Source organism: Notamacropus eugenii, chromosome 6, assembly GCF_028372415.1.
Source record: "Notamacropus eugenii isolate mMacEug1 chromosome 6, mMacEug1.pri_v2, whole genome shotgun sequence".
NCBI lineage: Eukaryota > Metazoa > Chordata > Mammalia > Diprotodontia > Macropodidae > Notamacropus > Notamacropus eugenii.
The window spans coordinates 313036711-313051728 of record NC_092877.1 but is presented as its reverse complement, the minus strand read 5'-3'; the positions used below and the strand labels follow the sequence as shown (position 1 = coordinate 313051728).

The following is a 15018-nucleotide window of genomic DNA, read 5'->3' as shown; positions in this document are numbered from 1 at the left end:
TCTCGAAGAAAATAGCTTTCATTTTAGTATTTTTATCCCACACCTAGTAGAGTAACTGACAATAAATTAAGTAGCACTTAATAATATTTATTGATTGCTTTTATACAACTGCTGTATCTTTGTACATGTTCTCCCCGTCACACTGATGCAGAGTATCTCAATTAAATCAAAGTCCCAGTGTCCTAGTGACTTAGTGAAAAGAAATAATCCTTTTCTATCCTCAATGCAGCTTATTGGAACAAGTAAAAATAAAATATTAATGACTTTAAAAATCAAAAATGATATTATGTGGCATGAATATGTGTTAGAATCAAATTTTGTGATCACAATATGTTATTTGGGAAAATTCATGTTGGCCCACAGTGCCATGTTCTAACTGCCAGAGATTAGATACACACTTTAGACTTTTTTTCCTTGTCTTTTTGGTGGGAAGTACAATAGAAATTTTAAAACTAAATAAATAAAACAAGAGACAGAGGTACCAAGGTTAAAGATGCATACATAAACCTGAATGATTTTTCTGAAGTTCACTCCCTTGTATGACATCAGAAAGCCACTCAAGTTGCCTTTGGAAGAAGTCTCAATGTACAAAAACACAGAAGTTTCCATTTACTCAGGCCCTGCTAATGAGTTCCCCCTGGAAAACTCTAACCCTGTAGCCTGTACTTTGCTGTCCCTTGTGAAGGCAAACACCATCCATTTGGTTTTTCCCCTTGAGTTCTCCTTTGGCTTATATGAGCCTAAGTTCTAATTTCAGTATTGATTTTGCAATCATGTTTTTTGCTTCTGAAAAATGGAATCATTTTGATCTTGTTAAAAAAAAAAAAACATGAGCACATAGATGGGCAGCAAGAGTTCTTATTATTCTCAAAAGCTAGGAGGAAATCGCTTTCCTGGAGTCCTTATTTTCAAAAAATTTCTTTTTCTACCTGGCAGAGAAAGGAGAAAGGAGAACCAATCCACATTTCTGCAGTTCATACTCTCTTCATAGAGTTTAATTGTGTCAGGTACTTTATTCATTTCTCGCTCTGTCTTTTTGTCTCTATCTTGTCCTCTTATCTCTGTCTCTCTGTTTCTCTGTCTCTGTCTATCACTGTCTCTCTGTTTCTGTTTATCTCTCTCTGTTTATCTTCATCTCTCTCTTCCTCTTTCTCTTCCTCTCCCTCTCTCTCTCTTTCTCTCTCTCCCTGTTCTACCTATCTCTCCCCTCCTCTCTCTTTCATCTCTCTCTTCTCTTCCCCAATCCCCCGCCTTCCCTCTGTCTACCTCTTTCCCTATCATGTGGTATTTTTTGGATCTCCTCCTATCTTCCTTTAGTCTTTCTGATTCCTAGAGCGTCTCTATCTCCAGAGAAAGTGAGGCTGTTGACCTTGCACAGCCCTCCCTCACTCAAATCAAAGTCAAGTGCAAATCATGTCATTATTTTGATGTCATGCTCCTCTTCAAGAACAAAGGACAAACACAACAGTCTCCAGAAGATATAAAATGCCATATAATTTGAGTTAACCCATGACAGAAACATACTTCAGGTAGTATAAGGCTACCTCAATTTCACACTACTGGGAAAATCTTGGACACAGTCAAGTTGACCAGGAAGTAATTACCTTCCTTGTGACCCTCATTTCTCTGAGTTGTGCCTTGACTTTCTGGTAACAGTTCTAGTGTCATCATATAATATGATTTGTCTGTGTGTGTTTGTGAAATGTGTATCCATTATCACACATATTTTAGAATCAAAAAACAATAGATTTAGAGCTTTTAGTGGGCAAAACAAACTCTTTGGGATAGGTCATGCTAGCCTTCAGGATATTTTTTTAATTAACTGAAGTTCCATTATTTGCCTTGTGATGATGATGATTTTTGCTTTATTTTTTTAAATAAGAGACCATCTAGTTAAACCCCTCAGGGATTCCTTTTACAAAGTAGGAAACAAGCTAAGGGAGAAGAGAAAGCTTATTAAGGGCAAAGACCAAATTTTCACCTTTCTTTGGTCCCTAGAACTTAGCTGGGCCCATTGCAAGCATTTAAAACATGGGCTTTGATGGACTAAAATGTCCGGCTGAAGTTCAGACAACTAGTAACTCTTAAAGTCAGGATTTAAACTGAGATTATTTGACTCAAAATGCAGGCAGAAGCCTTTTTTTCTTTTTTAACTCAATGCAAATCTAATAGAACTCTCCAAATTCTGGTGGGGTACTTCTAAGAGGCCAGAAGGCTTTACTTTGACATAACCACTCCTTAAATAATAATTTGTGATACAAAGGAACGTGACAGGGCCAGTATGAATAATTGTTTCGTGTTCCCCTCCATTCTCAAAGAGTCCTGCATTTCTACTTACATGTTGTACATAAACAAAAGGTGAATATAAGATCCTTCTGGGCAAGGACTAATTTTTTTTTTTGTTTTATCTTGATATCTCCATTACCTAGCACAGTATCTTGAACATAATAGGGATATATATTTTTAAAATGCCTGCCTCAAGTCTCTCCCTACTCTAAGAGTGGATTAGCACTTGTTTATGCTATCTATATCTTATTTGTATGAAATTGTTTGTATATGGCCTCTCCTTAACTGATTGTAAGCTCCTTAAGGGTAGGGATTATTTTTACCCATCTTTGTATCCCCAGTGCTTAGCACAGTCCTCAGCACATGATAGGTGCTTAATAAATACTTCTTATGGAACAGAAAGAACACAGGTTTTAGAATCAAAATACTTGGGTCTGAGTCCTTGCTTTGATTTATAGACTGGCTGAGTGATTGGACAAGTCATTTAACTTTACTAAGTCTATTTACTCATCTATTTTAAAAAATGGAGCATGATGACAGTGGCCAAGTTACTTAAATTCCCTGAGCCTCAATTTCCCAGTAAGATGAAGGATTTGGACAAAATGGACGTCTAAATCCTTTTTACCTCTAAATCTATGATTCTATGACAATAAGATACATGTTCAGTTGGTTTCAGTCATGTCCAACTCTCTGTGACCCCATTTGGGGTTTTCTTGGCAAAATACTGGAGTGGTTTGGCATTCCTTCTCTCCAGCTCATTTTACAGATGAGGAACCCGAGGCAAACAGGGTTAAGTGACTTGCCCAGGGTCACCCAGGTGGTAAATGTCTGAGGCCAGATTAGAACTCAGGAAGATGAGTCTTTCTGACTCCAGGCCTGGCACTCTATTCACTGTACCACCTGGCTGCCCATAATAAAATATTAGCCCTAACTAATTCAAAGATATGCTGGAAGGAAAGTACTTTGAAAAACCAAACTACCTCATAAAATATGAACTATTATTATTATAATTATAACTCTGAGTTAGCGCCTGGATATGGCAACATGGTGGGTCTGGTTCAGACTTGAAATGCTGCAAGCTTACCAATCACAAACCCCAAAGATATTATTACCATAATTTCTAAATCCTGAACTGTCTTCATGTGTATAGAATCAGATAATTTCTAACTCTTCAAGTCTCCCTATTTGTCCTTTTTTTCTCTCTCCCTTCCTCCCTATCCCATTTTTTTCTATATTCTTCCTCTTCTTTTCTCCTTTATTTCCACTTTTCTTTTCCTTGCTTTCAATGTCTAGTTGTTAGGCCTACCAGTGTTACATATGGATACTGCTTACCTCAGAGTACTGAGAACTTACAAAAAAAGGAACAAAAAAAAAAAAAGACATTCAGGTCCCTGATGATAAAGTATTTGCTATACTTTAAAGCTGAAATATGATAGCACAAGAAAGACTTTGAAAATGGGAGGATGAATGAGTCATATTAAGGCAGGCTAATGAAAAAATATTTTTCCCCTCAAAACTACAGATCATTTCTCATATATTCTGGCTATATTCTTGTGATTCTAATGTCACTGATCTGAAATTGGAAGTTGAAATGACGGAATTCTGCAACCTATCCATTCCAGAGAGGTCCCGCCTGTCTTATCTCACAGGAATTACACTTCTCCATTACCTGGACATTTATAACTTTACCTACAAGGTAAGTATTGTTTGTGTTGGCAATTAGCTGTTTCATGTCCTTAATTTATTATATTACTATTTAATTAGTCACTTATGTTCTTGATAACAGCAGTAAAGAGTTTCACTTCGGCAACTGTTAGGTTATTGCTTTGCAAACTCCCAGGCTTTTCTATCTCAGATGCATCTTGACTCAATCCCAATACAGGAAAATCATACCTAAAGCCATTAATTGGTTATTTTATTTTGTTCCTTGTTCAGTTGTTTTCAGTCATATCTAACTCTTTTGTGACCTCATTTGGAAAAGATACTGAAAAGATCTTGGCAAAGAGACTGGAGTGGTTTGCCATTTCCTTTAACAGCTCATTTTTTTACAACTCATAAATATGAGTTGCATTCTTTGGAATCCAAAATTCAGGCTGTGAGAGTTTAAATTAGGTCTTTAGGAAAAGTTTTATAGTGATAACAAGGATTCCTTGATTCTCCTAACTTCCCCTGCCCTAGTTCTAGACACCCACAATTATCCCCTTGAATGATACATTCTATGTCTGTGGTGTGCCTACTAACCACAAGAATAAGGTGAGAAGAGAGAGGGAAGGTAAAAAGGTTCAATCCCTTAGAAGACCACAGAATCACCAAATTTTAGAGGTGGAAAGACCAGAGTGACCATCTAGTCCAACCTATACTGAAAAAGTAATTCCCTGTCCATCACATAGACTCAATAATCTAATCTAATCCAATAAGCATTTACTAAGTGCCTACTCTATGACAGGGACTGTGCTGGGCCCAGGGGATACAACTAATAAAAAGAAAGATCATTCCTAACCTCAAAGAGTTTATAATCTAACAGGGGAAGGTAACACACAAAGGACAATGCAAAGCTGGGAGTGAGGGTAGAGGGGACACCAGGGTATTTTGTTCCAAGAAGCTGAACCCCAGCAGAGCAGTGGATACAGATGAGAGTGAGCCCCAGAGTCTGGTTCCTGCCCTCTATAAAGGAAGGTATTGGGAGGAGTTTGGTAGTTCACCCTCCAGCCCTCCAATAAGAGGGGAGAAGAGGTTGAGGTAGGTGGTATCTCAAGGCTTGGGTTAGCAGCCTAGTGGTGACATTGGAGGTGAGAAGCCTACCCTGGGATGGGCATCTTGTTCCATGGAGGTGAACCCAGGCAGGGCAGCAGATGGAGTGATCCACGAGTAGTCATCCAACCTTTTCTTGAAGACTTTCAGTGAGAAGGAAGCCACCTCTCTCAGGCACTCCCTTCTTTGAGATCACTCTAAACGCTGAGAAGTTTTCCTTATATCAAACCTAAATCTCCTCTTTACAACCTTCCAAGGTTGTGCTTCTCCTTGCAAAACTCTGTGTTTCACTTGAGCACATTGCATCCTGTCACTGGGAGAAGCCAGCAAAAAATGGTGCCAGCCCATGTCTTCTGTCGTCAGAGAGGAGGCCAAGATGGCTGGGGTGGAGCAGCCTATGTTGGATTACTGCCTTCTGGATTTGTTGGTGCTGTCCCAGAATGATCCAAACAGGATTTTCTAATTGATCCAAATGTTACAAGCTCCAGGATGCCAGAATACTCTTTGCTCTCCACTAGTCAAGAGTTAGGATCTCTGTTTCAAGGGATTAACAACCAACAAAATGAGACTCTTCTGCTTTCTGGCAGGGACTTGGGTTACATATATGCAGCATGGTACAGTGCAAAGTACTGGATTTGGAGTCAGAGAGGCTGGGTTTGAATTTCAACTCTAGACCTATGTGATCTTGGGCAAATCACTTAATCTTATTGGGTTTCTGTTTTCTAATCTGTAAAAACTGAGGTATGGCTTTGACCTCTGTGGCATCTTTTAGCTCTAAATCTATTAACTTGTAATTTTGTAAAATATATAGTGAGGCTACATGCATGGGTAAATGTATATTGAGGAATGAATGGCACGTCTCTATCATTCTAGGGCTGGAATTTTTCAGGAATTAGTATACTTCGCGCTTAGGAAGTACAAAATGCATATTTATGTAGGGGATGAAAATGTGAAGATTATACGACAAGTAGGCAAACTCAACACCAAAAAACTATCTTCACTATATCTCCCAAATTCTGAACTATCTGTATGTGGAATATCAGCCCCTTGAGGCCAGGGACTGTTTCATTTTATTGGTCGTGAGTCCCTAGTGCTTTGTACACAGTAGCACACATTTTTGGCATACCGTTTTATGCTGATGGAATTGAATTGATTGGAATGGTAACACTGAGCAATCATGCTACTCTGAATTTCCATTTCATAGGCTGCAAGGCTGTGTGGCTAATGGATAGGGAACTGTCCTCAGAGCCAAGACCTGGCTTCTAGTTCTGCCTCTAGTCATTTAAACTCTTAGTGCTCTAAGCTGTCCTCTGAGACGAGAGGGTGTCTAGAAGGTGCCAAACTACATTGGTAAAGGGTATTTTTTCATTTGGGGGTTCTCTCTATCAATGAAATCATAGGTGCATCATAGAAACCATAAATTCCTATCCTTTGCCTTTAGTGTTCTCCCCAGCCCCAAACACATGCACATGCCTACACATACACACACATACACACACACATACACACACATACACACGCATGCATGTGCGTGCACACACACAAATAGAGAGAGAGAAATAAAAAATAATGGGTTCTTGAAAATAGTAGGAATTTATAAGTCTAAACCTGATGGGCTGCTTTGCAGGCAATAGAAGACTAAGAATGATGATGTTTTGGTTTCCTCTTTCTAATGATTTATAGCTGAAAACATTTTGTCCAAAGTACAGTCCAAGACACATAGGAAGCAAAGTTTTTTTTTTCATTCCATCATATTTATTTCCTTCCCTTACGTTTCCATTTCCTTCTACGTAAGGCTCCTGCAGAGCAGAAACTAGATATGGTATTTCTTGTGGGAATCCAGTAATTAAGCCTCTCTCTAATTTTCCTAGCAGATAAAGCCTGGCTAAGGTGGTAATCACATTCCTATGGGAAAATCCCAGTGTTGGACTGATGACTATGTGTTTGACAACTAGAGGATCGCTATTTAATGCTTCAAAGATACTGACAAGGAAAGAAAAATTATCCTCTGGCTTTAAAAAAAAGAATTTATTCACATCAACCTAGAAATTCATAATTTTTCATATGAAGGTGGGAATCAGTAGTGAAATAGATTGATTGACTGTGGTTTAGAAAAATTATGTAGGAACCAACAGCCAACATTCTAGGATAACTGTGGTTCCTTCTTATTTAAATATAAACAATGGGGGACTTTGGCCAGTTTACAGTAGAGTGGTAGAGTGGGTTAGAACTGATTTTAATTATCTGATCACTTATTAAAGAGCCCAAACTAACAACTGATGACTTAGGAATCTGCCAGTTATAAAGCAGAGTTCCCAAATTTCTTTCAGTATCATACAAGCAAAATAGTAAAAATATGCCTGAATGAGGTGAATTGGGTAGATCAGTTGAAGTATCCAAAATTTTCTGCTTTCTTGGTGTATAGTGCATGATTATGAATGATAGGGCAGAAGGTGAATGATGTAGCTGGCCAGCACTTTATAGACTTTTTCAAATCTTTTGTTTTGCTTCCGTTTTTATTAGGTATTATTCCCTAAGGAAGATCAAGAACCAGTAGAAAAGGTGATAGAACTCTTCATAAAACTGAAAGACTTTCTTAATCAGATGGTTACTGGCACCCGTCCACTCCTCGACAAAATTAGGTCACTGAAACAAATACACCTGTCCCGAAGTGTACCATTATCACAGGTATGAATTGGACTAATCATGTTCTCTCTGTAAAATCTTCTTAGGAATGTTACCAGTGGTGTACTGGTAAGTATTTAATAAACGTCTTTCTGGGGAAAAAATTCACCTCACCCATTTTTCCATTTAATCTCAATTATTTTTTCTCCATACTTTCTTAAATCTAGACAATCAACAAAACCATAAAATCTATCCCTGATTTGTTCTGTTTGCTGATTCTTGAGGTTTAGATGCTCATGCTGACAGTTTCACAATTGTGTCTCGTAAACAAGTTCAAATTGGCGCCAGTGTATCATTGAATATTATCCACTGAGCCACACACAGCATCTGCTGTGTATAATGAGATAACATCTCCCCATAGTTATGAGGTAGGAATAGTGTATGGAGAGCTGGGACTAGAGTCAGGAAGACCTAATTTCTAATGCAGCCCATACTTACTAGCTATGTGACCATTGACAAGACACTTAACCTCTCTCTGCCTCCATTTCCTCAACTGTAAAATGGGGAAAATAATAGTGTCTACCTCATGGAGTTGTAAGGATAAAATATTGGTATAAATACATACTGTGTGTATGAAATATTTGTAAAGCAATTAACACAGTGCCTGCCACATAGTAGGTACTTAAAATGCTTGTTTCATTCTTCTACCAAGCATCCTGAAGAGTTATATTTTCTTACTTGACTAACTTCTTACTGTTCACATAGAAGCCTAAATTGGTGAGTACTAGTATCAGTGTTTGCACCTCAGATGCACAGAAGGAAACTATGTATACATGTGTATATAGATGTATACACACATGTACGTAAGTATATACACACATATGCATGTGTGTATATGTGTGTGTATGTATTTGCAAAGTTCAAAGCCCTATGTAAACATAAGCTGTAGTTTTTATTCTTGCTCTTTGGTCTGGACCTGTGATTTCATTGACATAGGGAACCACTGATAAGAAAATTTCCCCTATAAACATAGATGGACAGCTCTTTACAACCCAAAATTTTAAAGAATTGCCTGCAGATAATAAGAGATTAAGCGATCGCAATGCCAGTGTATGTCCCAGACAAGCCTTGAATTTAGTTCTTCCTATATTAGGGTCCTACTCTACAGTCCCACTATACCACACTGTCTCTTTATGATTATCTTTCCTCCTGTCCTCATATTTATGGTGAAGTCCAGATTAAAATTGTCCTAGGGCAAGTCATTATTCTACTGTTATTTTTTTTTAACATTTAATGTTCTTTGAACTGTTCTCCTGGTAGATAAAATAACTGCCTTTTATAATTGAATAAAAGAATTGAGCTGTTAGTTATTCTTCTGCAGAACATAAGCATCTAATATTGATTTCTTGCCCCCAGAACATGTCTTGCTAGGTATTCAGTAGGTGTTCAATTTTTTTGTTGTTGACAGTGAAGTGTTGAACAGTATCGGCTGCTTCCATGTATAACTTGCATTGATGAATAAATCCAGGATTTTTAAAGAGAACCCTCCTCTAATTTCTGGTGGCAATAACCTAGTCCTGAATTTCCATCATAAGCCCTGTTGTTTTTATCAATAAATCCATGCGATTCAACCATTTGTCTGACACTTCTTTGTCAACGTATTGTTGGTTGAGTTCATATGGATGTAGATGGAAGCTCTTTTGATTCCCTCTTCAAACTTAACTGTTTCATAGGTTTCATCTGGTTGAAAATCTTATTCAGTTACATTCAGCAAATCCAATGCCATGTAACTATTTTGAAAGGTATCTAGGTGATACAGTGGAGCACTAAGCTTGGAGTCAAAAAAATCTGAGTTCAAATCCTCCCTCAAACAGACTAATGGCGTGATTGTGGGTAATCTTCAGATTCCTCCTGGTTAAACTGCAGATAATAATAGCGCCTACTTCACAGGGTTCTCATGAGGATTAAACGTGGTATCATGTAAATTACTTTGCAAACCTTAAAGCACTACGTAAATGCTAGCTATTCTTGTGATTTTCCTTAGCATGATTTGTCCATATTATTGTCATTATTGTTACATGAAACTCATCAAAATCCAGAAAACTGAGTTGTTGTTTTTTAATGCAACTGGGCTTTTTTTCAAGTGATTTATTTTAATCAATATGTCTCTGATTTTTTTCTCCCACAGGCGATATATAGAAACCATCACATTAATGGCCCTGAAGGATCATTTAGTACCATCTCCCAAGCCCTGTGCTCTCAAGGAATCACTACCGACTACTTAATAGCCATGTTGCCCTCTTCACAGAAGCCCAAAGGGGGCAACCACACCAAAGACCCTTTGACCTACAATTTGAGTAGAAAGCAAATTGCTTTAAAATATGGAATTCCCCTGAATTCAAGTAAGTGAGCTTGAAATGAGCCATTTTCAAGGAGATTCATTAAGTTTCGGGTTTTTCATTTGTTTCCAAATGAATTCTAATTTCATCTAAGGTCAAAGCATTGTAAATACTAGCCAAGCAAATCATGCAACAGAAAAGGACAGTTCCCCCAAAATACAGACTCTGAATTTTTGAAGGTTTAGGTTCATTGTAGTACTCTTGGCCAATCTGCGATCAAGAAATTATTTAAAGTCCATGCATTTATTTGATTAATCTCTTTTCTCCTTGCAGCGCCATTTTGTTTCTCCCTTTATAAAGACATCGTTAACATGCCTGCTGGACCTGTAATTTGGGCTTTCTTGAAACCACTGTTATTGGGGAAGATTATGTATGCACCATATACCCCAACTACAAAGGCGATTATGGAAAAGGTTTGGACGTATACCCAAGTGGTATTGTTATTTGTGACAGGACGAATTTGTAAATCAGTTTGTAAACCTAGACCATTAAGAGTTACTCCAATGGAATCCTCCTTCTTCGTGTGCTAGATATGATGCCTTGAGAATCACAAGAATAATTTCCATCACTAACTCTGCCTGTGAAAAAGCGGTATAATTAATCCTTTGAAAAGATATAAATCATGTTAAATAACTACCATTGTCCAAATGAAGTTATTTCAAGTGAAAAGACTTCAAAATGTTCAACAAACTATAAGCAGAAAATTTGTGTCTTTGCCCTCACTTAATATAAAAGCAGAATGAGAAAAGTGGACATTACAAGACAATAAAATAGTAAAAAAGAAAAGTAATAGCATTTATAATGATATAGAATATGATAATAACTAGCACTTTAAAATTTGCAAAGCACACATACACATATGTATACATATATATGTGTGTATATATATATATATATATATATATAAAATTTCATTTGATTCTCTCTCCAACTCTGTGAGGTAGATATTATGATCCCAGTTTTACAGATGAGGAAACTGAGACTGAGAGATTTCAAGTGACTCTCACAAGGTCACATGGCTAAATAAGTGTCTGAGGGAGGACTTGGACTCAAGTCTAACCCATATTTTTGCCTCTAAAACTAGTTTGACACAAATGCTTCCTACATTAATGAATCTTCACATAAATTTCAAAGTAGAAAGAAACTTGGAAATCATCCAATACATCCCATCTTTTATTGGAAATAGAGTCTCAGCACGTTGAAGGGACTTGACTAAGTCCATAGATAGAATTATAAAGCAGAGATATCAGACTTTCCTTTGGCAGGCTGAAAACCACCTCTGTGTAGCCTAAATCAGATTAAAATGTAATTGGGAAATGTTTAACAAAATAAATAAGATTATAATACAACATAGAGAGTGTTAATTTGTGGTTTTCTAAGTCAATATGCTGCCTGCAGGAATGTCTTTATTTGAATTTGACTCCAGTGCTATAATTACCAGAGTCAGGAACTGAATCAGGATCCTCAGGACCCAGCCTTTCCCCACTAAATTGCTCTGAATTTTGAAAACTGGTTCCTTATGTTAACAAATGAATCAGCATGTAGATATGAAGAAATGGAAGATAAGAGATGAGGAAAAAGAAAGAAAAAAAGAACCAATGGTACCTCTCTAGCCAATTCCAAAATTATGGCATATTAAATGCATCTTTGAAGTTGAATAGAAAAACCACACTATTTCTAATGTGTGACATGATAAACAGATGCTTTAAAAAAAGAAAAACACCTGAACATCCCGAAACTAAACTAACCACTAGCCACAAAAAGCATTCTGTGTGTCTAAGTAATCTTTCTATAGACATATGTAAAATTCTTTGAGAATCACTTATTTCTGAAATACTTCTAGATTATCCTAAGGAAGTTTATTATTTACAAATAATTCTAAAGCAATATGATGTTTGCTTTCTACATCGAAAAAATAGTATATTTATTAAATCCCCAGAAAGGACATTTAATGACCATTCATCATGCTAGTGTGCAAAAGAAATCTTGAGGACCAGTTCTTTCTATATTGGAGTCTGAGGTCCTGGATTTGAATCCTAGCTGAAATTCAAACTGATACTGAGTTTCTCTTATTGTTTCCTGATTGGTAAAATAATGGGGCTGGACTAAGTCAACAGGTCTTATCTAGCTCTAACTATATGACTCTAAAAGTCCCCTAATTTTTATGAATAATACTTTGGTAGTTTAAAGGAGCCTAAAAATATTCTTAATAAAGGAAATTATTTTGACTTTAATTTCACCTTTTAGATCAGAGGTTCTTAATCTTTTTAGTATAATAGTCCCCTTTGAAAGTCTGGTGAAGTCTGTAGACCCCCTCTCAGAATACTGTTTTTAAATGCATAAAATAAAATATATAGGATTACAAAGGAAACCAACTATGTTGAAATATGGTTTTCAAAATATTCTTAAAACAACTTTACAGACCCCAGGTTAAGAATAACTGTTTTAAACCAATTTCCATTAAGTTCATTAATATGTGACTTGTGCTAGTATAGGGAATCCCTAACATATTAATTTTTTTTCTTTTTTGTTTTTTAGTCTAATGTAACTCTGAGACAACTGGCAGAATTGAGAGAAAAATCTCAAGAGTGGATGGATAAGTCACCACTGTTCATGAATTCATTCCATTTGTTAAACCAAACAATCCCAATGCTTCAGGTACTCTTGTATGGTTTATTCATTCATGTCATTCATCTTAATAAGCAAGACAGCTATTTGAGATGCTAATTATTATTATTAGATGAACAAGTAGATGGTACCTAGGCAAAACTTATGACTTATAAACTATGCCAAACATTAAAATGAGCAGATTTAAAAGAAAAAAAGAGGTCATCTAGTGCAACTAGAGTGTATAGGAATCTTCTCTCTATGCCATATCTAACCAGTGGTCATCCAGCCAGGTGAGGAGAAATCAACTACTTCCTAAGGAAGCCAATTTCCCTTTGGAACTCTCCTAATTGCTAGAAAACATTTGTTTAAAAGGGTCCCTGAAATCCACCTCTCTTCAGCATCTCCCTATTACTTTTATGAACTCTGATAGCCAATATGGGACCACTGCAAGGATCCTGAAAACTCAGGACCCTGAAAAACAGATCTTAACACTAACCATTACTTGTAGTCAACATCTTAATAAGAACTATTAGTTTCTTACTATAATTTCCCAGTAATAGAAATGACTTACCTTGCAAGATATGTATGAGAAAAGAAGCAGCCAATGTCTACTTACGTTAGAAAATGCTACTTAAGTCAAGTCAATAAGTATTTATTAAGCTCTTACTGTGTTCCAGGCACTGTGTAAACAGTAGGAGTAGACAAGCAAAAAGATCAATAACCCTTGCCTCCATGCACCTTACTTTCTAAAGGGGGAAGAGAATATATAAAAGGAAGCAAAAAAGGGGTGGGAGTGGGGAGGACATAATGGAAGAGAGAAGTCCAGAGTCAAAAGTAAAACCCAGAGAAAGATGAAGGAGTGAATATGGTTGGGCTGGACACTTTCCTTAAATTAGAGATTTGGGGAGGAGCTTGACCAATCAGAGGAAGGGCCCAAAGTTTGGAGTGATCATCTGGGGTGAGAATCCTTAAAGAATGACTGCCATATTTTGGTTTTTACCTCCCCCCCAACTGTGTTTTCCTGTTGCAACTAAAGGAAAGCTTTTGACACCATTAAGCTTGCAGCAATCTGAAAACCTGCCATGACTTTTGGAGTGTTTTGGGTTATTATTCTGTGCCAAGTAGAAGAATTTGGTATGAAAGTCATGGATTCTTTTCCACTTTTATTCTCATGGGTTATATACAGCCTCTGGGTTCTGAGTTAACATTTTTGGACTTACCCAATGAAAACCCTGTTTTCCTTGGATAACAATTAACTAGTCTTCTATAGTAAGCCCACTCTCACAGACTCTCAGAGATGGAAGACCTGCCAGGGGCCATCTGGTCTGACCTATACTTAAATTCCCTCTTTTAGCATCTCCAAAAAGTGATCATCTAACTTTCTCTGGAAGAATTCCAGTCGTTCCTCATTAAACTTTTCTCGGTCAAATTGGCAATGGACATATTCTGCTGTCATGCTATGTACATAGAAGATATGCCACAATCATGTTCATCTAAGAATTATTAATTAAGAGAAAAAAAACTATTGCTATACTTGAGACCAAAATAAATCATTTATTTACATATCCATTTTCACTTCCTGAGAGAATAAGGGTAATTTTACAGAGTCCAGGCTGTAAAGTAATACCTTATTAATTATTCTATTTCTATAGAATATGAATATTAGGAAAATAGAAACCATTTTTCTTTTGATAGCTTGATAGATTCCTATAATGCCAGGAGGAATGAGACATAAGAGAAGCCAGCAGTGCATTTCTAAAACCTGCTCCAAGCAAATCCTGAAAACTCCCATGAGGCAGACTATTTGGATTCCATCTCTGTATGCTGTATTCTGATTAGAACTGACCTTCTCTTGTTGGAATCTCAAGGAAGACTAAAGTTCCATTGTGACACACATATAATATAAGTTTTGTTACCTTTTAAAAAATAAAACTTGTAAAGGTTTGGAAAATAGCTAGATATAGAAACTGGTACTGTATTTATTGTGTTGCCCCCAGAGACGCATAACACACACTGAGTCAGACTTTCCCTTCTGCATGAACACCTTCTAAGTAGAAAATCTTTCTACCACTGTGGTAATATTAGCCATGCATACAGAGGAAATACTATGCAGGTGCTCTCTGTACATCTGGCCAACTGGATGGTATAGCACGTTCATTCTGTTCCCAAATATGTGCTTTGAGGATGTTATTCGATGGTTATACCCACGAGCACAAAAGAAACAAAATGAAACAAAGTAATTGAAAGAGAGATAGAATTTTGTTCATTGATGGAAGAGTAGAAGTCTAACAAGTACCCCAAATTAAGGAGCTGTGTCTCAGATACTAGGTTAAGTACCTGACATACA

At 36.9% G+C, this 15018-nt stretch overlaps 1 protein-coding gene across 1 annotated transcript in view; it reads left to right on the top strand.

Annotated features, from left to right (window-relative positions):
- ABCA12 (ATP binding cassette subfamily A member 12) overlaps positions 1-15018 on the top strand; it is a 227690-nt gene that overhangs the window by 130286 nt on the left and 82386 nt on the right. Inside the window, exons 15-19 of the mRNA XM_072617503.1 lie at positions 3809-3982; positions 7561-7725; positions 9851-10064; positions 10335-10474; positions 12600-12719. Coding sequence (XP_072473604.1) covers positions 3809-3982; positions 7561-7725; positions 9851-10064; positions 10335-10474; positions 12600-12719 — 813 coding nt within the window. The remainder of the gene's footprint in view (positions 1-3808; positions 3983-7560; positions 7726-9850; positions 10065-10334; positions 10475-12599; positions 12720-15018) is intronic.